We start from the raw sequence: 24,026 nt of genomic DNA, 5'->3' as shown, positions 1-24,026 counted from the left end.
GATAAAAAGTGCAGACTAACAAAGACATATCTTAGAACGTCAACTCAGCCTGCAGTATTATTGACCTCATCCTAATGAGATGAATCAGATCAGAAGTCACACGTTTGAATAATATAAAAATGAAAACTGAGTTTCTTGAAGTCAGGCATGACCTTATGCATCTATACCTTTAATTCATGGCTACAGTGATAGCACCTAAGAAAGGACTCAACAATGTCCCATGAACTGGGTTAATTAATGCAGTGGACAGTTTTCCAAAACAGGTGTTCAAGTTGGAACAGAATATGGTGGCTACAAATCTGGGAAATACTGACCTAGATGTGATTACAATCTCAGGTCTGCAGTGGCACTGATGTCACATGCCAGGCATTCCGGAATCCTGCATAGGATCTTCTCAGCAGAGGAGGAGAGAGGGCCTGATAGCTGCTATCAACTTTTTCTTGTCTTTCTTCTTGTAGGCAAGATGCATGGACTTGAATTATCACAATATCAGATAAAATTAATGTTTTGACTATAACAGACTAATTTTAAGAATGCAAAGGGTTCAATTACTACCTTCATAGGGCAGATTTTAATTAAACCTTAAAACTGGTTTTTTACTATAAGACATGAATCGAACCCTGCCAAGTACTACTGCATACCTTTTCAAAGGGGATAAATGTTCAATTCTGAACAAAATAAAAAAGAAAGACTCCTCCAATTGAATCTAAACATATAGAGGCCGTGTCTACATTAAAATTTCAAATGTTCAATTTTTGAGCTATTGAAGTGGTGCCAGTAGGTGAATTAAAACATGTCTTCTGAAATAAACACAGAAAGTGGAAAATTTAAGATCTTCTGTTGGTATTAATTTGATCTTTCTGGTTGTTTAAAAAATATTCCCATTGCTACAGTTAAAGAACTCTCCCAGTTCTCCATCAAAAACAAAATGACTACACTTATCGCCTCAATTTCCAGCTTTGTTTAGTTGAATGAGACACATAATCTTTATTCTTTCCTATTAAACTGGTATCTTCAGATTCTTAACTGCCCCAATAGCAGCATTCTTACATGACAGCAACATATGCAAATACATACAGAGTAAAATCTCTTACTAAGTAGTATGCACAGTCACAACAATACAGACACAGCCTTAAGAATCAGTTATGTATTTATTTGCATAGGTCCAAAGGAATGACTTAAAAACCCAACATCATATCTTATGAGGCTTACAATTTAATTACTAATCCAGTTATTTTTTTAAAGGCTTTCTTCCACTAACTTGAAGATGGTACTATTTCACATGCTTCAGTTAATGTGCGCTGAAAAATCAGACACCTATACCTCTTCAGTTTTCACAGCATTAGTATGCAGTCCAAAAAAGTCTTTTTTGATGATATACCGAACACACTGCAAAATTACATTTCTTTCATGTCGAATATCTGGAGCTAAAAGCTAAAAAGCAAAAAGAAAAAGATTAGTTTGTAAATAAAATACATTCAAGAAACATAATCTAAAACATTAAGTGTACTTTTTCTATATAAAGAACATAAAATAAGAGATATATATTATGTTTACTAATCATTTTGCTTTAAAAATGCAAAAACATTTCCTTTTAATTTACAGGAAGTATATTTAGCTTTTCAAACAGCAAAAATATTCATATTTAGGATTCTCTCTAGCAGTGTTTAACTATGGACTGAAACTTTTAAACCTTTTTGGTTTAAAAGCATGTAATTTTTTAATCTAAATATCCTGTCAAAAAGGACCCCCAAACCCAAATTATATGCAATCTAAATTTGATAAGTTAGGTAGACATATCAAATACAGTAACAATGAAATTGGTAGTATATATATAAAAAAAAAATCCTTAACATTCTTTGACTCTCGTAACATCTACTTTTGTGTTTACTGTAATTGAAGGAAAGCTAAAAATCTCTGGCATTAAGAACAAGAACGTGACCAAGGAATTCTATGTGGATCGTCAAAAACACGAAGTGACTAAATTTATTTTCTGATGTCATTAATGCAGTGCAGGAACTTTTAGTGGAACGATAATTTAATTCACCCCTTATAAGGTATGATGGATATTTTAAAAATCCAATTTATTTTATATAGCACTTAAAATGGCCAAATAGAAAACTCTATCAGCTCCATTTTAGTAAGAAATGACTGTGTCCACATGTTATCACCTCAGACTGATGTCACAGAACACTTTATCTACAGCATAAGCACTTATCTGATAAGGAAAAAACAGACTTCAAAGAATGTTAATAGTCTTGTAGCTCACTCCACTAAAAAATTTGGAATATTCTTATCACTCCTGAAAATCTTGGATCTCCAGAAAGTTTCATGTCTGCTATTGAGAATTAAAAGATGCACTGCCTCCACTTTATAGTCTAAAGAAAGATACTTGTTTTTGAGCACATAATGTGAGACTAAAGCCCACAACACAAACACAAAATAATCAATCAATCAAGGATAATAAAGTTATAGATAGAGGAAGAATGAAGATAGTCCCCAAAGACAAGAAATGATAACTGCCAAGAAACCTTAGGTCTCTTCTTTCCATTAGTTTATACTTTTAAACAGATATTTACTGTTATTAAAAACATTTTCTTTCAGTCTGCCATTTTATTTCACTGCGTCTTCAATAAAGATATGTCTCTAGTAACCTTAAAACAAACACAGAGGAAAAACCCAGTGGTTCTTCTTTACAATGTGAGAATGTAAAGATTAGGACGTAAATAAGAATAATTTACCATTTCCAATAGATATGGATGGTGTGTTCTTGGTTCAAATAATGTTTGATAGTTGTGATAACCTTTTTTCTGCTGACAGTTTATCCTTTTAAAACTTTTCTTTGGGCCCTGAGGCTTGGATTCTGAGAATCTTCTAACATTGGCTTTAACACTTCCGCTTGGACTCTTAGGAGTATTGCTGTGAAAAATCTGATTTTCTGGCAGAACTTCTGCTTCAGTCTTGATGGGAGTTTCTAAGCACAACGAAAAACAAATACAAAAACAAAAACAGGTAAAACTTCAAAATAAATAAATAACCAAAAAAGAAAAAAAAAGCCATAGTAATTCCCCAGCCGTAACTGGCTACTTAAAAACTTAAAACTATATGATTTTGTAAGGCATTCATAATGCATTCTAAAGCTTCCCAGATAGCCTGGGAGCTATAACTGACAAGAGCTGAGGAAACCACCACAAAGAGCTAAGAAAGAATGAGGAGCACTAAAAACAGTATATCTGTGGATAAATAATGAGATATTTTTTTCTTATTTAATAATTTTCTTAAAGATAACTGATTATTAAAGCAAAAATAAGGTATGTGGGGTAAACATCTGTGTTACCAGCACAAAGGAAGGGGGGAGTAATATCTAAGTATATTGTTGTAAGGTTCTTACATTATGTAAAGTGGCATAATATCATCTGAAAGTAGAACTAATAAGTTATCTACAGCAATTTGTGAAAATTAGAATGAAGAGGTACAGATAACAAATCAATTTCCACTATTCTAAAAACATATGATAAATCCAAAAGAAGAAGGAAAAGAAGGAAAATGGAACAAAAAAAAGATAAGAAAAATAGAAGAAAAAAAAAAACCCAGTAAGATAGCAGAATTAAACAACCATAATAAAAAAGAATTAAAGGTAAATGGACTAACCACCCAAATGAAAAAGCAGATGGTCAGACTGGATGAAAAAAAGCAAGACTAAATTATATGATGTGTACAAGAAACTGACTTTAAATGCAGACAGTCCTTACCTTGTACAATTTGAATTGAAATTAAATATCAGTTATCAAGGAACAGTGCAAATCAAGGTTTCCTTGTATAAAGTCAGAGGTTAAAACTAATAGTAAAAGGAAAACTTGAATGGCTACATCAATATCAGATGAAGTAGACTTCTAAACAAGGAATGGTATTAGGGATACAGAGGGACACCTCCAAATAATAAAGGGGTCAATTCATCAAGAAGATCAAACAAAAACATTCAATAACAGATTCAATACATGCAGCAAAAACTGACAGAAGTGAAAGGAGAAACAGACAAACCCACTCTTACAGCTGAAGACTTGAACACTCTGCTCTAGTAATTGGAAATAATTAGATGGAAAATGAGCAGGGATAGTGGGAATTGAGAAGACCTGAATAACGCTAACAATCAACTCAAACTGGTAAAGAACTCTGAAACCAGTATACTTTCTTTTCAACTTAATGTAATTATTCCTCATGTATTGGGCCATAAAATAAGTTTCAATAAACAGAAAACACTGAAAGCATACAGGGTATGTTTTCTGACTGCAATAGAATTAAATTAAAATCACTATCAATGACAAAAAAAACCAGAAAATCTCCAAATTTTTGGAAACTAAATAATACATTTCTAACTAGTCCATGGGTCATAGAAAAAAACTCACATGAGAAATTAGAAAATATTTAGAAATAAATAAAAATAAGGTTGGAGGTACCAAGATGGCAGCTTAGCAGGGTGCGTGATTTAGTTCGTTCTCCAGAACAGCTACTAAATAACCAGGAAAGTACAGAACAGCAATTGGGGCCACGTCAGTGATCGGAAACACAGCATACCCCAGTCTGGACCAGTGGGACTGGATGTGAGCCCCGCCAGAACTGTGAGTTCCCCAAGCTGTGGCAGCCAGCACCCCTCCCCCACAGACTGCCTCCCAGACGGGAAAGGAAACAGACTTTACCAGCGGCAGTGACTGAGCACAACTAAACTTCAAGTGTGGAATTAATTCACAAATTCTGACTACTAAAAATACACCCCCAGCCCAGCTGAATCTGGTCAAAGTGGAGGTCACTGATTTTTGCCCCAGCACCAAGGGGGCAGGGCTGACAGAAAAAGAAGAAAAAGAAACAGAAGTTTTTGTGGCTGTGTTTCTACAAAGGCTTGACTGCCTTTGGATACAGTGGCAGGGCTTCTCAGGAGCAACTGTCCCAGGTACAGTTTGTCTGAGGGCTTGTCTGGAGCCTGTGCCTTCCCCAGGGGAGGGGTAAAGCCCAACTCAGGTGGAATCCCTCCCTCAAGGAATTCAGACACCAGGGCTTGGTAAGTTGAAGCCATTAAAACCAGCCTATAACCTCTCCTGTGTCCCCACCACGCCCCCAGAAGGGAAAGTCTGCCAAAGTTAAAGGTACCGCATCATCTTATGCTGATGGGTCCCGCAGGCAGACAAGCACCACATACTGGGCAGGATAAGAAAAACAGAGCCCAGAGATGTCACAGGAAAGTCTTTCAACCTGCTGGGTCTCACCCTCAGGGAAAACTGATGCAGGTGACTCTTTCCTCCTGACAGGCCAGTTTGGTCTGGAAAGATCCGACTGGGGCCTATAATACTTAAGTAGACCCTCCTAAGGGTGGGGGGAAAAATCACCACACAGGCAGGGCAAGAAACAAGAAAACAAGAACTGAAAAATTCTACTCTGTTAAACAAAACCTAAGCTAGTGGTCCACAAAATGCTGAACTGAATGTCAAAGAACAGACAGACAATAAATTTATCCAGTAAGAAAACCCTAGATACAAGAAGTGAAAACAATCCCCAGAATAAAATAACTAATGTAATTAAATGCCTAGACGCCAGCAAAAAAACAAATCACACTAGGAAAATTGAAGATATGGCCCAGTCAAAGGAACAAACCAACAATTCAAATGAGATACAGGAATTGAAACAATTAATTCAGAATGTACAAAAAGACATGGAAAACCTCATGAAAAATCAAATCAATGAATTGAGGGAGGATATAAAGAAGGCAAGAAATGAACAAAAAAAAGAAACCAAAAGTCTGAAAAAACAAATCACAGAATTTATGGGAATGAAAGGCACAGTAGAAGAGATGAAAAAAACAATGGAAACCTACAATGTTAGATTTTGAGAGGCAGAAGATAGGATTAGTGGACTGGAGGACGGAACATCTGAAATCCAACAAGCAAAAGAACATATAGGGAAAAAACTGAAAAATATGAGCAAGGACTCAGGGAACTGAATGACAACATAAAGCACATGAATATACATGTTGTAGGTGTCCCAGAAGGCGAAGAGAAGGGAAAAGAAGGAGAAAAACTAATGTAGGAAATGATCACTGAAAATTTCCCAACTCTTATGAAAGACTTAAAATTACAGATCCAAGAAGTGCAGTGTACCCCAAACAGAACAGATCCAAACAGACGCACTCTAAGACACTTACTAATCAGAATGTCAGAGGTCAAAGAGAAAGAGAGAATCTTGAAAGCAGCAACAGAAAAGCAATTCATCACATACAAGGGAAGCCCAATAAGACTATGTATAGATTTCTCAGCAGAAACCATGGAGGTAAGAAGATAGTGGGATGATATATTTAAATTACTAAAAGAGAAAAACTGCCAACCAAGAATTCTATATCCAGCAAAATTGTCCTTCAAAGATGAGGGAGAAATTAAAACATTTTCAGACAAAAAATTACTGAGAGAATTTGTGACCAAGAGACCAGCTCTGCAAAGACAGGAGAGAGAGGTGTGGAGAAGAGTGTAGAAAGGAAGACTATCAGGTAAAGGTAAAAAGAAGAAAAATTAGATACAACATATAAAATCCAAAAGGCAAAATGGTAGAAGAAAGTACTACTCGTACAGTAATAACGCTAAATGTTAGTGGATTAAACTTCCCAATCAAAATACACGGACTGGGAGAATGGATTAAAAAACAGGACCCATCTAAATGCTGTCTACAGGAAATGCATCTTAGACCCAAGGATAAACATAGGTTGAAGTGAAAGGTGGGAAAAGATATTTCCTGCAAATAAGAATCAGAAAAGAACAGGAGCAGCTGTACTAATATCCAACAAATTAGACTTCAAATGTAAAACAGTTAAAAGAGACAAAGAGGACACTAAGTATTAATAAAAGGAACAATTCAACAAGACATAACAATCATAAATATTTATGCACCGAGCCAGAACGCTCCAAAATACATTAGACAAACCCCGAAAACACTGAAAAGAGAAACAGACACATCTACCATAATAGTTGGAGACTTCAATTCCACACTCTCATCAATGGACAGAATATCTAGACAGAGGATCAATAAAGAAACAGAGAATTTGAATAATACAATAAATGAGCTAGACTTAACAGACATTTATAGAATATTACACCCCACAAGAGCAGGATACACCTTTTTCTCAAGTGCTCATGGATCACTCTCAAGGACAGACCATATGTTGGGTCACAAAGCAGGGGTCAAGAAATTTAAAAATATTGAAATCATACAAAACACTTTCTCAGATCATAAAGGAATGAAGTTGGAAATCAATAATAGGCAGAGTGCCAGAAAATTCACAAATACGTGGAGGCTCAACAACACACTTTAAAACAACCAGTGGGTCAAGGAAGAAATTACAAAAGAAATCAGTAAATATCTCGAGGTAAATGAAAATGAAAACACAATATATCAAAACTTATGGGATACAGCAAAAGTAGTGCTAAGAAGGAAATTTATTGAGCTAAATGTCTGTATCAAAAAAGAAGGGCAAAAATCGAGGAACTAACTGTTCACTTGGAAGAAGCGAGAAACAACAGCAAACAAATCCCAAAGTAAGCAAAAGGCAAGAAATAATGAAGATTAGAGCAGAAATAAATGAAACTGAGAACATGAAAACAACTGAGAAAATCAACAAAAACAGAAGCTGGTTCTACGAGAAAATCAATATGACTGATGGACCCTTAGCAAGACTGACAAAAAGAAGAGAGAGGATGCAAATAAATAAGATCAGAAATGAAAGAGGAGGCATAACCACTGACCCCACAGAAATAAAGGAAGGAATGACAGGATAATATGAACAACTTTATGCTAATAAACACAACAATGTAGATGAAATGGACAACTTTCTACAAAGGCATGAACAACCAACATTGACTCGAGAAGAAACAAACGACCTCAACAAACCAGTCACAAGTAAGGAAATTGAACCAGTCATTAAGAAGGTCCCCCAAAAGAAAAGTCAAGGACCAAATGGCTTCACATATGAATTCTAACAAACATTCAAGAAAGAATTAGTACCAATCCTGCTCAAACTTTTCAAAAAAACTGAAGAGGAGGGAAAGTTACCTAACTCATTCTATGAAGCCAACATCACCCTCATACCAAAGCCAGACAAAGATATTACAAAAAAAGAAAACCACAGACCGATCTCTCTAATGAATACAGATGCAAAAATCCTCAACAAAATTCTAGCAAAAAGAATCCTGCAACACATTAAAAAAAATTATACATCATGACCAAGTAGGATTCATCCCAGGTGTGCAAGGATGGTTCAACATAAGAAAATCAATTAATGTAATACACCATATCAACAAATCACAGCAGAAAAATCACATGATCATCTCAGTTGATGTAGAAAAGGCATTTGACAAAATTCAACATCCTTTCCTGTTGAAAACACTTCAAAGCATAGGAATAGAAGGGAACTCTCTCAACATGATAAAGGGAATATATGAAAAACCCACAGCTAACATCATCTTCAATGGGGAAAAACTGAAAATTTTCCCCCTAAGATCAAGAATGAGAGAAGGATGTCCACTATCACCACTGTTATTCAACACTGTGCTGGAAGTTCTAGCCAGAGCAATTAGACAAGAAAAAGCAATATAAGGCATCAAAATTAGAAAGGAAGAAGTAAAACTCTCACTATTTACAGATGATATGATACTATATGTTGAAAACACCAAAAAATCCACAGCAAAACTACCAGAGCTAATAAATGAGTATAGCAAAGTGGCAGGTTACAAGATCAACACTCAAAAATCTATAGTGCTTCTATACACTAGTAATGAACAATCTGAGGGAGAAACCCAGAAAAGAATTCCATGGACAATTGCAACCAAAAGAATAAAATATTTAGGAATAAATTTAACTAAAGAGACAAAAGACCTATACAAAGAAAACTACAAGAAATTGTTAAAAGAAATCACAGAAGACCTAAATAGATGGAAGGGCATACCATGTTCATGGACTGGAAAACCAAATATAGTTAAGATATCAGTTCTACCTAAATTGATTTACAGATTCAATGCAATACCAATTAAAATCCCAAAAACTTACTTTTCAGAAATAGAAAAACTAATAACCAAATTTATCTGGAAGGGCAGGGTGCCCTGAATAGCTAAAAGTATCCTGAGAGAAAAAAAATGAAGTCAGAGGTCTCATGCTACCTGACTTTAAGGCGTATTATGAAGCCAGAGTGGTCAAAACAGCATGGTACTGGCATAAAGATAGATATACTGGCCAATGGAATAGAACAGAGTGTTCAGATATAGACCCTCTCATCTATGGACAATTGATCTTTGATAAGGCAGTCAAGCCAACTCACCTGGGACAGAACAGTCTCTTCAATAAATGGTGCCTAGAGAACTGGATATTCATATGCAAAAGAATGAAGGAGAACCCACATCTCACACCCTATACAAAAATTAACTCAAAATAGATCAAAGACCTAAATATTAGATCTAAGAGCATAAAACTGTTAGAACAAACTGGACGGAAATGTGGCATATTTCTCAGGGATTGGAGCCTAGTCATACTTAAAAATTGTCAATCATTTCTACCTTCTCTCCCTGTCTCTCATGTCTGTAGCCTAACTCACTGTTCTCCCTTCCCCCCCTCATCAGAAACCTCCCGTCTCAGTAGCTTATCTCAAAACTACAAGCCTTCTTGTTATTCTGTCCTTGACTCTAGCTATCTTCTGCCGCCCTTGCCTAGCAACTATCTTTTAGTTTGTGTAATTGGCCCTTCGAACCCCCTACCCTCTCCCCTACTCCCCCCCCCCCCTTGTGCAACTGTATTTAACCTAAGCTCCCTGTAGCCTCGGGGTCTTTAGAGCACTTGAGCCGCTTCGGTACCTAAGCTTGTCCCATGTAACAATAAAGACGCTTTGTACTGATTAATTGGCCTCTGGCTCAAGTCCTTTAGACCCCTCGCCACACTAGGCGAGCAGGCCCGGCTTACCACAGGTTATATCCCAGCGAGCTCGCCCCCCGAACCACCCGAAGTCTGGAGCCGAAACCGCCCGGCTGCGCAACCGGCTGAAGCTATCCCCGCACGGAAATATCTTATAAATCTTATAATTGGAGGCAGTTTTATAGACCTAACACCCAAAGCATGAGCACTGAAGAAATAAATAAATAAATGGAAACTCCTCAAAATTAAACACTTTTGCACATCAAAGAACTTTGTCAAGAAAGTAAAAACACAGCCTACACAATGAGAAACAATATTTGGAAACGATATATCAAATAAAAGTCTAGTATCCGGAATTTATAGAGATTGTTCAACTTAACAACAAAAAGACAGCCAACCCAATTACAAAATGGGCAAAAGACTTAAAACAGACACTTCTCAGAACAGGAAATACAAATGGCCAAAAGGCACATGAAGAGATGCTCAACTTCCCTGGCTGTGGTAGTTAGAGTCAGCTGTCAACTTGGCCAGGTAAGCGGACCTAGTTTTGTTGCTGCAGACATGAGCCAATGGTATGTGAACCTCATCTGTTGCTGATTTACATCTGCAGTCGGCTAGGAGGCGTGCCTGCTGCAATGAACGACGTTTGACTTAATTGGCTGGTGCTTAAATGAGAGAACGCAACGTAGCACAGCCTAAGCAGCTCAGCATTCCTCATCTCAACACTCGCAGCTCAGCCCAGGCCTTTGGAGATGCAGAAGGAAGTCACCCCGAGGAAAGTTGCTGGAACCCAGGGGCCTGGAGAGAAGGCCGACAGAGACCATCCTGTGCCTTCCCACATAAGAAAGAACCTCAGTGGAAAGTTAGCTGCCTTTCCTCTGAAGAACTAACAAAATAAATCCCCTTTTATCAAAAGCCAAACAAAGCTGTTTCTGGTGTGATGCATGCCGGCAGCTAGCAAATTTGCATTTCTGTTAGAGAAATGCAAATCAAAACCAAAAAGAGGTATCATCTCACACCCACCAGAATGGACATTATCAATAAAACAGAAAATGACAAGTGCTGGAGAGGATGTGGAGAAAGAGGCAAACTTATCTACTGTTGGTGGGAATGTCAAATGGTATAACCGCTGTGGAAGGCAGTTTGTCAGTTCCTCAAAAAGCTAAATATAGAATTGCCATGTGACCCGGCAATACCATTGCTAGGTATCTACTCAGAGGACACGAGGGCAAGGATACAAACACTTGCACATCACTGTTTATAGCAGCATTATTTACAATTGCAAAGAGATGGAAATAGCCAAAATGTCCATCAACAGACGGGTGGCTAAACAAACTGTGGTATATACACATGATGGAATTTTATGCAGCGTTAAGACAGAATAAAGTTATGAAGTATGTAACAACACGGATGGACCTTAAGGACACTATGCTGAATGAGATTAGCCAGAAACGAAAGGACAAATACCGTACGGTCTCACTGATATGAACTGACATTAGTTGCAAAAGGACTGAATGTAAAAACTCAAAAATGGACAGCACAATACTACCTAAGTGTAACACAATTATGTTAAAACACTGAATGAAGCTGAATGTGAGAATGATAGAGGGAGGAGGGCTGGGGGCACAAATGAAATTAGAAAGAAAGATAGACAATAAAGACTGAGATGGTATAATCTAGGAATGTGTAATGATAGTGACTAAATATACAAATTTTAAAAGATGTTTTTGCATGAGGAAGAATAAAGGAATGTCATTACTGCAGGGTGCTGAAAATAGATGGTAATATTTTAAAATCTCAACTTATGTGTGAGACAAAACAAAAAATGATTATTTGGCACAAAATTTATATTTTGACTAGTGTATTTCCTAATATAACTTATGTAGACAGCTTAACTGAACACCATAAGTACATGGAACCTTACTTAGTAGGACAGGAGATTTTGTTGGTATGTCCAGAGTGATGCCCCGATAAATCCCAGAGTGATTTGAACAGTGAATAAAAAAGTATTTGCAAAGTCCCCTTTGGGGAATGGTGAGAAAGGTTCCAATCCATGAACACTGCTTAGGAACACCTTCCATCTATTTAGGTCTTCTTGATATTCTGACAACCAAAGCTATAGGCTGAGCCCCCAGTCTTGGGACTTGTTAATATGAAATTTAACCCCACAAAGGATAGATCAAGCCTACTTAAAATTAGGCCAAAAGTCACCCCCAAGAGAACCTCTTTTGTTGCTCAGATGTAGCCTCTCTGTCTCCAGCCAACACAACAAGCAAACTCATCACCCTCCCCCTGTGTACATGGGACATGAGTCCCAGGGGTGTGGACCTTCCTGGCAATGTGGGACACAAATCCTGGAATGAACTGAGATTCCGCATCAAGGGATTGAGAAAAACCCTAGAATGAACTGAGACTCAGCATCAAGGGATTGAGAAAAACTTCTTGACCAAAAGGGGGAAGATTGAAAATAAAGTGTCAATGGCTGAGAGATTCCAAACAGAGTAGAGAGGTTATCCTGGAGGTTATTCTTACGCATTAAATAGATACCACCTTGTTAGTCAAGATGTAATTGAGAGGCTAGAGGGAACTGACAGAAAATGTAGAGCTGTGTTCCAGTAGCCATGTCTCTTGAAGATGAGTATATAATGATATAGCTTTCACAGGGTGACTGTGTGATTGTGAAAACCTTGTGTCTGATGCTCCTTTTATCTACCTTATCAACAGACGAGTAAAACATATGGAATAAAAATAAATAATGGGGGAACAAATATTAAAATAAGTTTAGACTGAAATGCTAGTGATCAGTGAAAGGGAGGGGGTGGTATGGTATGCATGAAGTTTTTTCTGTTTTCTTTTTATTTCTTTTTCTGAATAAATGAAAATGTTTCAAGAAATGATCATGATAATGAATAAGCAACTATGTGATGATATTGTGAATTACTGATTATATATGTAGAACGGAATGATCAAAAGTTAATAACGTTTGTGTTTGTTTGGTGTTTTTTGGTATTTTTAAAAAAATTCAATAAAAAAGGAATAAATAAAAATAACAAAATGTGTCAAATTTGTAGGAGTAGCTAAAGCAATATGTGGAGGAAAATTCATAGCTTTAAATGTTTATATTAGGAAAGAAGAAAAGTCTAAAATGAATTCTCTAAGCTTTAGTGTAAGGAGAGCCAATGAGCCAGGAAGGAGGAAATAACAGAGTGAAAGATCAATGAATTAGAAACTAAAAATACAGAAAAATCAACAAAGCCAGAAGCTGGTTCCTTGAAAAGATTTATAAAATTTATAAAACTTAGCAAGACTGATAAAGAAAAAATGCCAATTAATAATATGTGAGGAATAATAGAAGGGGCATCACTACAAATCCTTACAAATCTCACAACAGAATTTATGAGCAATGTTATGCCAATAAATTCAGAAGCATAGTTGAAACAGACAAATTATTTCGAAAGCCACAAACTACCAAAACTAACTCAAGAAGAAGTAGAAAACCTGAATGGTCTAAACCTACTACAGAAATTTATTTCATAATTTAAAACATTTCCAAAGAGAAAATGCCATGTCTAGATGGCTTCACTATTGAATTCTATAAATAATAAATGATGATAGCAATCCTACACTAACCTTTTTTGTTTTGTTTTGTTTTACAAAAAAAAAATTGAGGAAGCATATTGTGCTGGTTTGAAAAGATGCATGTACCCTAGAAAAACCATGTTTTAATCCTAATCTCATTATGTAAAGGCAGCCATTTCTTCTAATCCCTATTCAGTGTTGTATATTTGAAACTATAATTAGATCACATCCCTGGAAATGTGACTTAGGTAGTCACATCTTGATGTGATTTTGAGTGATCAAGAGTGGCTGTTAAACTGGATTAGGGGAGACATGCCTCCACCCATTTGGGTAGGTCTTGATTAGTTTTTGAAGTTCTATCAAAGAGGAAACATTCTGGAGAATGAAAGCAACTTATAGAGAGCAGAGCAGAATGATGTAGCTAGAAGAAGCAGAGACCACCAGCCAGCGGCCTTTGGAGATGAAGAAGGAAAACACCTCCCAGGGAGCTTCATGAAACAGGAAGCTGGAGAGACAGCTAGCAGATGATGTTGTGTTCGCCATATGCCCTTCCAGATGCGAGAGAAACCCTGACTGTGCTCACCATGTGCCTTCTCACTTGAGAGAGAGACCCTGAATTTCATTGACCTTCTTGAACCAAGGAATCTTTCCCTGGATGCCTTTGACTGGACATTTCTATAGACTTTGTTCTAGTTTGCTAGCTGCCGGAATGCAATATACCAGAAACAGAATGGCTTTTAACAAGGGGAATTTAATGAGCTGCTGGTTTACAGTTCTAAGGCTGAGAAAATGTCCCAATTAAAACAAGTCTATAGAAATGTCCAATCTAAGGTATCCAGGGAAAGATACCTTGGTTCAAGAAGGCCGATGAAGTTCAGGGTTTCTCTCTCAAGTGGAATGGCACATGGCAAGCACAGTTAGGGCTTCCCTCTCTCATCTGGAAGGGCACATGGCGAACACGGCATCATCTGCTAGCTTCTTCTCCTGGCTTCCGGTTTCATGAAGATCCCCAGGAGGCATTTTCCTTCTTCATTTCCAAAAGTCACTAGCTGGTGGACTCTGCTTCGTGGTGCTGCTCTCTCTGAATCTCCAATTCTCCAAAATATTTCCTCTATTATAGGACTCCAATAAACCAATCAAGATCCACCCAAATGGGTGGAGACATGTCATCCCTTAATCCAGCTTAACAACCACTCTTGACTAAATCACATCATTCAGGGAGATGATCTGATCGCAGTTTCAAACATACAGCATTGAATAGAGATATGAAATTGGATTTATATTAAAACACGGCTTTTCTTAGGGGGCACACTTCCTTTCAAACCAGCACAACTTGTTTGAATTGGGACATTTTCTCGGCCTTAGAACTGTAAACAAGCAATTCATTAAGTTCCCCTTTTTAAAAGCCATTCTGTTTCTAGTATATTGCATTCTGGCAGCTAGCAAACTAGAACACATATCCCAACTTATTCCAGATCCAGATAAAGCCATAATAAGAAAACCACAGATAAAAAGATCCTTAACAAAATATCAGAATATCAAATTCAGCAATATATTAAAAAAGAAATACATTATGATCATGTAGATTTTATCCCAGGAATACAAACTGTTTTGACATCTGAAAAATCAATCAATGTATTTCATTATATCAACAGATTAAATGACAAAAACTATGATCAGATGAAAATGTATAAGTTTTAAGTTAAGAAGCTACTGCCTCCTCCCCTCCCTCCTTGAATGGTCATCCTATATTTTTTATTACCATAAATTATAGGCTGATGTGATACAAAGAGTTCTATTTTAGAACGTGGGAGGCGAGGCTCAATTATCTGGACAAGACTGAGGTAGTTCAGTCACACCCCTCAAAATCTTCAACACTTGAGTTCCCTACCAAATGTGGAAATTGCATCTGAAAAGAATATAGGGTGTTACAAGCATGAGCTCTGGTGCCAGACTGTTAGGTTCATGTTCTAGTTTCACTGTTTATCAGTTATGTGAATGGGGCAAGCGACATATCTCTGATTAAATTTCCTCATGTATAAAATAAGTAATACATAACTGAAATCAATAAATAATATTAAGAAATAAATAATGGCACATATATCATGCAATAATCAAAGCACATAAAACAGTGTCGGTATACAGCAAGCACAATCTAAGAGTTTGCTATGATGATAGTGGTGATGATGTGCTTTCAAAATGGTGACAAAAAGAAAAAGAAGAGAACTGATCATGAAAGGCTGGAGCTAATAACTCCCAAAGTGGTTTGCTAAGTTCAAAACTATGGGAATAATAATCAAAGGCAAAAAAGAAAAACCAAGGCACTACTTTAGTACATATCATCCAACTCCAATCCACATACATATAAGCCAAACGATTCAGAGATTATATTATCAATTTTCTACCGAGGAAAGAGGAATTAGGAGCATTTTTATTTTTCTTTCTTGAGGTTTACAATGTTTTGCAGTCTAATAACATGTTTTAATCTAATATTTATCAATTCAAATTAATTTTAAATATTCCCCACTCAGTTCTTTCAAATTTTAATTACTCTTTCTGGTTTCTGGCTTTGAATCAGTTTTCAGTTTGGAGGTCTCCCAAACAGCAGTTTGAGGACACATTATAACAATTTGAGTTATAAAATTGAGCTCAAATCCTAATATGGTTAAAAAACAAACAAAAAAAGTTAACATGCAAAAACCAGGACAGGTATCAAATGAACCCAATTGGAAATACGATTCATTACAATTTTATTTCCTATTTACATCTCAATGATATTGAGAGCCTCAAAATCGAACACAGCCTCTTCTTTTACTTCAGTATTTCTTCTGTCAACAACCCATCCTACAGCCCAGAATTAATGACAATGGCTAGAAACTTGCTAGTGACCTGGATGGTTTAATTAAATCTTAATTCGAACCACATAAAACAGTCCTTACAACTTGGAATTATGAAGCAAGGGCTTCCTCTTTATAGCAGGGCATTTTAATGCCAAAGTGCATTCATACAAAATCAACTGTATCTTTCTATAGTTAATATTCTCTGTTCTCCATTAGATAAGTCTACATATGAATTACTATACAGGAAGACAGCAAATGCCACATAAAGAAAGACTATAATGGAAGGTAATATGGTTGGCTTCTTTAGATTTTAGAAGTCCCAAACCTAGGTTTTACACATCAGCTCTGTCACATATTAGCTTTGCAAACTTATCCTTTCTAAGTTTAAGATCCTATAAAACTAAGGGAAAGATCCCTTGAAACTTCCTTTCTTCCTTCTTATTTAAAAATGGTAACAGCCTCAAAATGAAGACATGAGTATAAAGTATTAAGGGTCCAGAGAAGATGGCGGCTTAGTAAGATGTGCGGGTCTTAGTTCCTCCTCCAGAACAGCTACTAAAGAAATAGAAACGGTACAGAACAGCTCCCAGAGCCACAACAGAGACCAAAATGACAGCGTACCCCATTCTGGAAAGGCTGAACAAGCAGGGAGAATCCGCTGCGGTGAGATACCCGAGGGGTAAGCGCTTCCCCGGGCCGGGGCGGCTGGCGGCCAGAGTCCCTCCCTCCCTCCTTCCCGGGCCGGCTGGGAGAATTGGACAGGCGGTCCCCTCAAGCTGCGGCAGCCGGCGCCACCCCCTCAACGCACGGCCACCCGGGCTGGCTGGGAGAATTGGATAGGAGGTCCCCCAAGCCGTGGAAGCCTGCGACCAGGGTACCTTCCACACACGTGGCTTCCCGGTCCAGCTGGGAACGTTGGACTGGCACTCCCCCAAGCCGCGGCGGCCGGTGCCCCACGCCACGCTTGGCTTCCCGGGCCAGCTGGGAGATTTGGACCAGCACTCCCCCAAGCCGCGGAGGCCGGCGCGCCCCCCCACGCGCGGACTCCCGGGCCGGCCGGGAGATTTGAATCGGAACTTCCCCAAGCCGCTTCGGATGGCGATCCTCCCCCACAGCGAGAGTTTTCCAAAGTTAAAGGAGCCACAGCATCTTTTACTGGTGGGACCTGCAGACAGACAAGCGCCACGAGCGCCACATACTGGGCAGGATAAGAAAAACAGAGCCCAGAGATTTCACACGAAAATCTTTCAACCTGCTGGGTCCCACACCGAGGGAAATCTGATTAAATGCCCAGACGCCAGTAGAAAATAACAGATCACGCTAAGAAAATTGAAGATATGGCCCAGTCAAAGGAACAAACCAATAGTTCAAATGAGATACAGGAGCTGAGACAACTAATTCTGAATATACGAACAGAAATGGAAAACCTTTTCAAAAACCAAATCAATAAATTGAAGGAGGACATGAAGAAGACATGGGCTGAACAAAAAGAAGAAATAGAAAGTCTCAAAAAACAAATCACAGAACTTATGGGATTAAAGGACAAAGTAGAAAAGATGGAAAAAACAATGGATACCTACAATGGTAGATTTAAAGAGACAGAAGCTAGAATTAGTGAATTGGAGGATGGAACATCTGAATTCCAAAAAGAAAAAGAAACTATAGGGAAAAGAATGGAAAATTTTGAGCAGGGGATCAGGGAACTGAATGATAATATGAAGCGCACAAATATACGTGTTGTGGGTGTTCCAGAAGGAGAAGAGAAGGGAAAAGGAGGAGAAAAACTAATGGAAGAAATTATCACTGAAAATTTCCCAACTCTTATGAAAGATCTAAAATTACAGACCCAAGAAGTGCAGCGCACCCCAAAGAGAATAGACCCAAATAGGCGTTCTCCAAGACACTTACTAGTTAGAATGTCAGAGGTCAAAGAGAAAGAGAGGATCTTGAAAGCAGCAAGAGAAAAACAATCAATCACATACAAGGGAAACCCAATAAGACTATGTGTAGATTTCTCAGCAGAAACCATGGAAGCTAGAAGACAGTGGGATGATATATTTAAATTATTAAAAGAGAAAAACTGCCAATCAAGACTTCTATATCAAGCAAAATTGTCCTTCAAAAATGAGGGAGAAATTAAAACATTTTCAGACAAAAAGTCACTGAGAGAATTTGTGACCAAGAGACCAGCTCTGCAAGAAATACTAAAGGGAGCACTAGAGTCAGATACGAAAAGACAGAAGAGAGAGGTATGGAGAAAAGTGTAGAAAGAAGGAAAATCAGATATGACATATATATTACAAAAGGCAAAATGGTAGAGGAAAATATTATCCAAACAGTAATAACACTAAATGTTAATGGACTGAATTCCCCAATCAAAAAACATAGACTGGCAGAATGGATTAAAAAACAGGATCCTTCTATATGCTGTCTACAGGAAACACATCTTAGACCCAAAGATAAACATAGGTTGAAAGTGAAAGGTTGGGAAAAGATATTTCATGCAAATAACAACCAGAAAAGAGCAGGAGTAGCTATACTAATATCACACAAATTAGACTTCAAATGTAAAACAGTTAAAAGAGACAAAGAAGGACACTATCCACTAATAAAAGGAACAATTAAACAAGAAGACATAACAATCATAAATATTTATGCACCGAACCAGAATGCCCCAAAATACGTGAGGAATACACTGCAAACACTGAAAAGGGAAATAGACACATATACCATAATAGTTGGAGACTTCAATTTACCACTCTCTTCAATGGACAGAACATCTAGACCTCAGAGGATCAATAAAGAAATAAAGAATCTGAATATTACTATAAATGAGCTAGACTTAACAGACATTTATAGGACATTACATCCCACAACAGCAGGATACACCTTTTTCTCAAGTGCTCATGGATCATTCTCAAAGATAGACCATAGGCTGGGTCACAAAGCAAGTCTTAACAAATTTAAAAAGACTGAAATCATACACAACACTTTCTCGGATCATAAAGGAACGAAGTTGGAAATCAATAATACGCGGAGTGCCAGAAAATTCACAAATACATGGAGGCTCAACAACACACTCTTAAAAAACGAGTGGGTCAAGGAAGAAATTGCAAGAGAAATTAGTAAATATTTCAAGGCGAATGAAAACGAAAACACAACATATCAAAACCTATGGGACGCAGCAAAGGCAGTGCTAAGAGGGAAATTTATTGCCCTAAAGGCCTATATCAGAAAAGAAGAAAAGGCAAAAATTCAGGAATTAACTGTCCACTTGGAAGAACTGGAGAAAGAACAGCAAACTAACCCCAAAGTAAGCAAAAGGAAAGAAATAACAAAGATTAGAGCAGAAATAAATGAAATTGAAAAAATGAAAACAATAGAGAAAATCAATAAGACCAGAAGTTGGTTCTATGAGAAAATCATAAGATTGATGGGACCTTATCAAGACTGACAAAAAGAAGAAGAGAGAGGATGCAAATAAATAAGATCAGAAATGGAAGAGGAGACATAACCACGGACCTCACAGAAATAAAGGAGGTAATAACAGGATACTATGAACAACTTTACGCTAATAAATACAACAATTTAGAGGAAATGGACGGGTTCCTGGAAAGACATGAACAACCAACTTTGACTCAAGAAGAAATAGATGACCTCAACAAACCAATCACAAGTAAAGAAATTGAATCAGTCATTCAAAAGCTTCCTAAAAAGAAAAGTCCAGGACCAGATGGCTTCACATGTGAATTCTACCAAACATTCCAGAAAGAATTAGTACCAACTCTCCTCAAACTCTTCAAAAAAATCGAAGTGGAGGGAAAGCTACCTAATTCATTCTATGAAGCCAACATCACTCTCATACCAAAACCAGGCAAAGATATTACAAAAAAAGAAAACTACAGACCAATCTCTCTAATGAATATAGATGCAAAAATCCTCAATAAAATTCTAGCAAATCGTATCCAACAACACATTAAAAGAATTATACATCATGACCAGGTAGGATTCATCCCAGGTATGCAAGGATGGTTCAACATAAGAAAATCAATTAATGTAATACACCATATCAACAAATGAAAGCAGAAAAATCACATGATCATCTCAATTGATGCAAAGAAGGCATTTGACAAGATTCAACATCCTTTCCTGTTGAAAACACTTCAAAAGATAGGAATACAAGGGAACTTCCTTAAAATGATAGAGGGAATATATGAAAAAACCACAGCTAATATCATCCTCAATGGGGAAAAATTGAAAACTTTCCCCCTAAGATCAGGAACAAGACAAGGATGTCCATTACCACCCCTATTATTCAACATCTTGTTGGAGGTTCTAGCCAGAGCAATTAGACAAGAAAAAGAAATACAAGGCATCAAAATTGGAAAGGAAGAAGTAAAACTATCACTGTTTGCAGACGATATGATACTATATGTCGAAAACCCAGAAAAATCCACAACAAAACTACTAGAGCTAATAAATGAGTACAGCAAAGTAGCAGGTTACAAGATCAACATTCAAAAATCTGTAGCATTTCTATACACTAGTAATGAACAAGCTGAGGGGGAAATCAAGAAATGAATCCCATTTACAATTGCAACTAAAAGAATAAAATACCTAGGAATAAATTTAACTAAAGAGACAAAAAACCTATATAAAGAAAACTATAAAAAACTGTTAAAAGAAATCACAGAAGACCTAAATAGATGGAAGGGCATACCGTGTTCATGGATTGGAAGACTAAATATAGTTAAGATGTCAATCCTACCTAAATTGATTTACAGATTCAATGCAATACCAATCAGAATCCCAACAACTTATTTTTCAGAAACAGAAAAACCAATAAGCAAATTTATCTGGAAGGGCAGGGCGCCCCAAATTGCTAAAAACATCTTGAGGAAAAAAAACGAAGCTGGACGTCTCGCGCTACCTGACTTTAAGGCATATTATGAAGCTACAGTGGTCAAAACAGCATGGTATTGGCATAAAGATAGATATATTGACCAATGGAATCGAATAGAGTGCTCAGATATAGACCCTCTCATCTATGGACATTTGATCTTTGATAAGGCAGTCAAGCCAACTCACCTGGGACAGAACAGTCTCTTCAATAAATGGTGCCTAGAGAACTGGATATCCATATGCAAAAGAATGAAAGAGGACCCGTATCTCACACCCTATACAAAAGTTAACTCAAAATGGATCAAAGATCTAAACATTAGGTCTACGACCATAAAACAGTTAAAGGAAAATGTAGGGAGATATCTTATGAAACTTACAATTGGAGGCGGTTTTATGGACCTTAAACCTAAAGCAAGAGCACTGAAGAAGGAAATAAATAAATGGGATCTCCTCAAAATTAAACACTTTTGTGCATCAAAGAACTTCATCAAGAAAGTAGAAAGACAGCCTACACAATGGGAGACAATATTTGGAAACGACATATCAGATAAAGGTCTAGTATCCAGAATTTATAAAGAGATTGTTCAACTCAACAACAAAAAGACAGCCAACCCAATTACAAAATGGGAAAAAGACTTGAACAGACACCTATCAGAAGAGGAAATACAAATGGCCAAAAGGCACATGAAGAGATGCTCAATGTCCCTGGCCATTAGAGAAATGCAAATCAAAACCACAATGAGATTATCATCTCACACCCACCAGAATGGCCATTATCAACAAAACAGAAAATGACAAGTGCTGGAGAGGATGCGGTGAAAGAGGCACACTTATCCACTGTTGGTGGGAATGTCAAATGGTGCAACCACTGTGGAAGGCAGTTTGGTGGTTCCTCAAAAAACTGAATATAGAATTGCCATACGACCCAGCAATACCATTGCTAGGTATCTACTCAAAGGACTTAAGGGCAAAGACACAAACGGACATTTGCACACCAATGTTTACAGCAGCATTATTTACAATTGCAAATAGATGGAAACAGCCAAAATGTCCATCAACAGACGAGTGGCTAAACAAACTGTGGTATATACATACGATGGAATATTATGCAGCCTTAAGACAGAATAAACTTATGAAGCACGTAATAACATGGATGGACCTAGAGAACATTATGCTGAGTGAGTCTAGCCAAAAACTAAAGGACAAATACTGTATGGTCCCACTGATGTGAACCAACATTCGAGAATAAACTTGGAATATGTTATTGGTAACAGAGACCAGCAGGAGTTAGAAACAGGGTAAGATAATGGGTAATTGGAGCTGAAAGGATACAGACTGTGCAACAGGACTAGATACAAAAACTCAAAAATGGACAGCACAATACTACCTAATTGTGATGTAATTTTGTTAAAACACTGAATGAAGCTGCATCTGAGCTATAGTTTTTTTTGTTTGTTTGTTTTTATATACATATTTTTTTTATTATTTTTATTTTTTTCTCTATATTATCATTCTATATCTTTTTCTGTTGTTTTGCTAATTCTTGTCCTAAATCGATGCAAATGTACTAAGAAATGATGATCATACATCTATGTGATGATATTAAGAATTACTGATTGTATATGTAGAATGGAATGATTTCTAAATGTTGTGTTAATTTTTTAATTAATTAAAATAAATAAATAAATAAATAAATAATAGGGGGAACAAACGTTAAAAATAAATTTAGTTTGAAGTGCTGGTGGTAAATGGAAGCAAGGGGTAAGGGGTATGGCATATATAATGTTTTTTTTTCTGTTATCGTTTTATTTCTTTTTCTGTTGCCTTTTTAATTTTTTTCTAAATCGATGCAAATGTTCTAGAAATGATGAATATGCAACTATGTGATGATATTAAGAATTACTGATTGTATATGTAGAATGGAATGATATCATAGTGTTTTGTCTGTTAATTTTTTTTAATTAATAAAAAAATTAAAAAAAACTTCATATAAAGTATTAAGGATTTCATCTGCACAAAGAAGAAAGCATTGGTACAGCTTATTTTTTAGGGATTCAATAATCTGCTAATAGTTTTCTTTCCAATCACCTGTTATAAATATAACTGATAAGCAGGAAATTTAATGTGTTTAAAGAATAACTCCATCTTCACATCAGTGTATTAGAACGAAGAGTAAGAAATAAACACTGTTTTCTTAGAATGAAAAATAAAGGCAACCAACTGTGAAGATGGTTGTATATAACTCTGATAAGGCCAAAATAGGTTATATTTTAAAATTTAAGCAGTTTTTAACAAGCTACTATCATAAACCAAGGCCCATAAAAACATTCCCATGTTACAGATAAATGTAAGCATCATCTTTCATTTGAAAGCCCCACTCTTCCCTATTAATATCACCCAACCATACAAACACTGATTATCTATGGACTTGTCAATAATAAAAGTGCTACCATAATCATCGAATTACATTCAAATCTTCTCTTCCTCCGATATATATATATATCTTTTAGACCCTGTATTCTTATCCTCATTAAGTTCCTACTTTGAATACAAATCTTATCCCTAAATACATCCACATGAATTCTCTCACGGTTATTTAAGCCTAAACAAAAAAAACCATGCAGAGTCAGGTTTCCATAATAGTCAAATACAGATTTATTGACTAAATACACTGGATTATTAATATTAACCTTGGATTAAGAACTGCCACACTGCACCAGATCAAGAGGCTATTCATGGCTCCTTCAGCTTGCCTAAAGAGAGGTGCTG

General features: G+C 36.8%; 1 protein-coding gene across 1 annotated transcript in view; it reads right to left on the bottom strand.

Annotated features, from left to right (window-relative positions):
* Positions 1 to 1,132: 1,132 nt before the first annotated feature.
* NUFIP1 (nuclear FMR1 interacting protein 1) overlaps positions 1,133 to 24,026 on the bottom strand; it is a 78,557-nt gene continuing 55,663 nt past the window's right edge. The window contains exons 9-10 of the mRNA XM_077158287.1: positions 2,742 to 2,974; positions 1,133 to 1,434 (exon numbers count right to left, since the gene is read on the bottom strand). Coding sequence (XP_077014402.1) covers positions 1,318 to 1,434; positions 2,742 to 2,974 — 350 coding nt within the window. The 3' untranslated portion in view covers positions 1,133 to 1,317. The remainder of the gene's footprint in view (positions 1,435 to 2,741; positions 2,975 to 24,026) is intronic.

The sequence above is a fragment of the Tamandua tetradactyla genome, chromosome 4, assembly GCF_023851605.1.
Source record: "Tamandua tetradactyla isolate mTamTet1 chromosome 4, mTamTet1.pri, whole genome shotgun sequence".
NCBI lineage: Eukaryota > Metazoa > Chordata > Mammalia > Pilosa > Myrmecophagidae > Tamandua > Tamandua tetradactyla.
The sequence above is the reverse complement of the archived record's forward strand: the minus strand, read 5'-3'. Positions and strand labels throughout refer to the sequence as shown.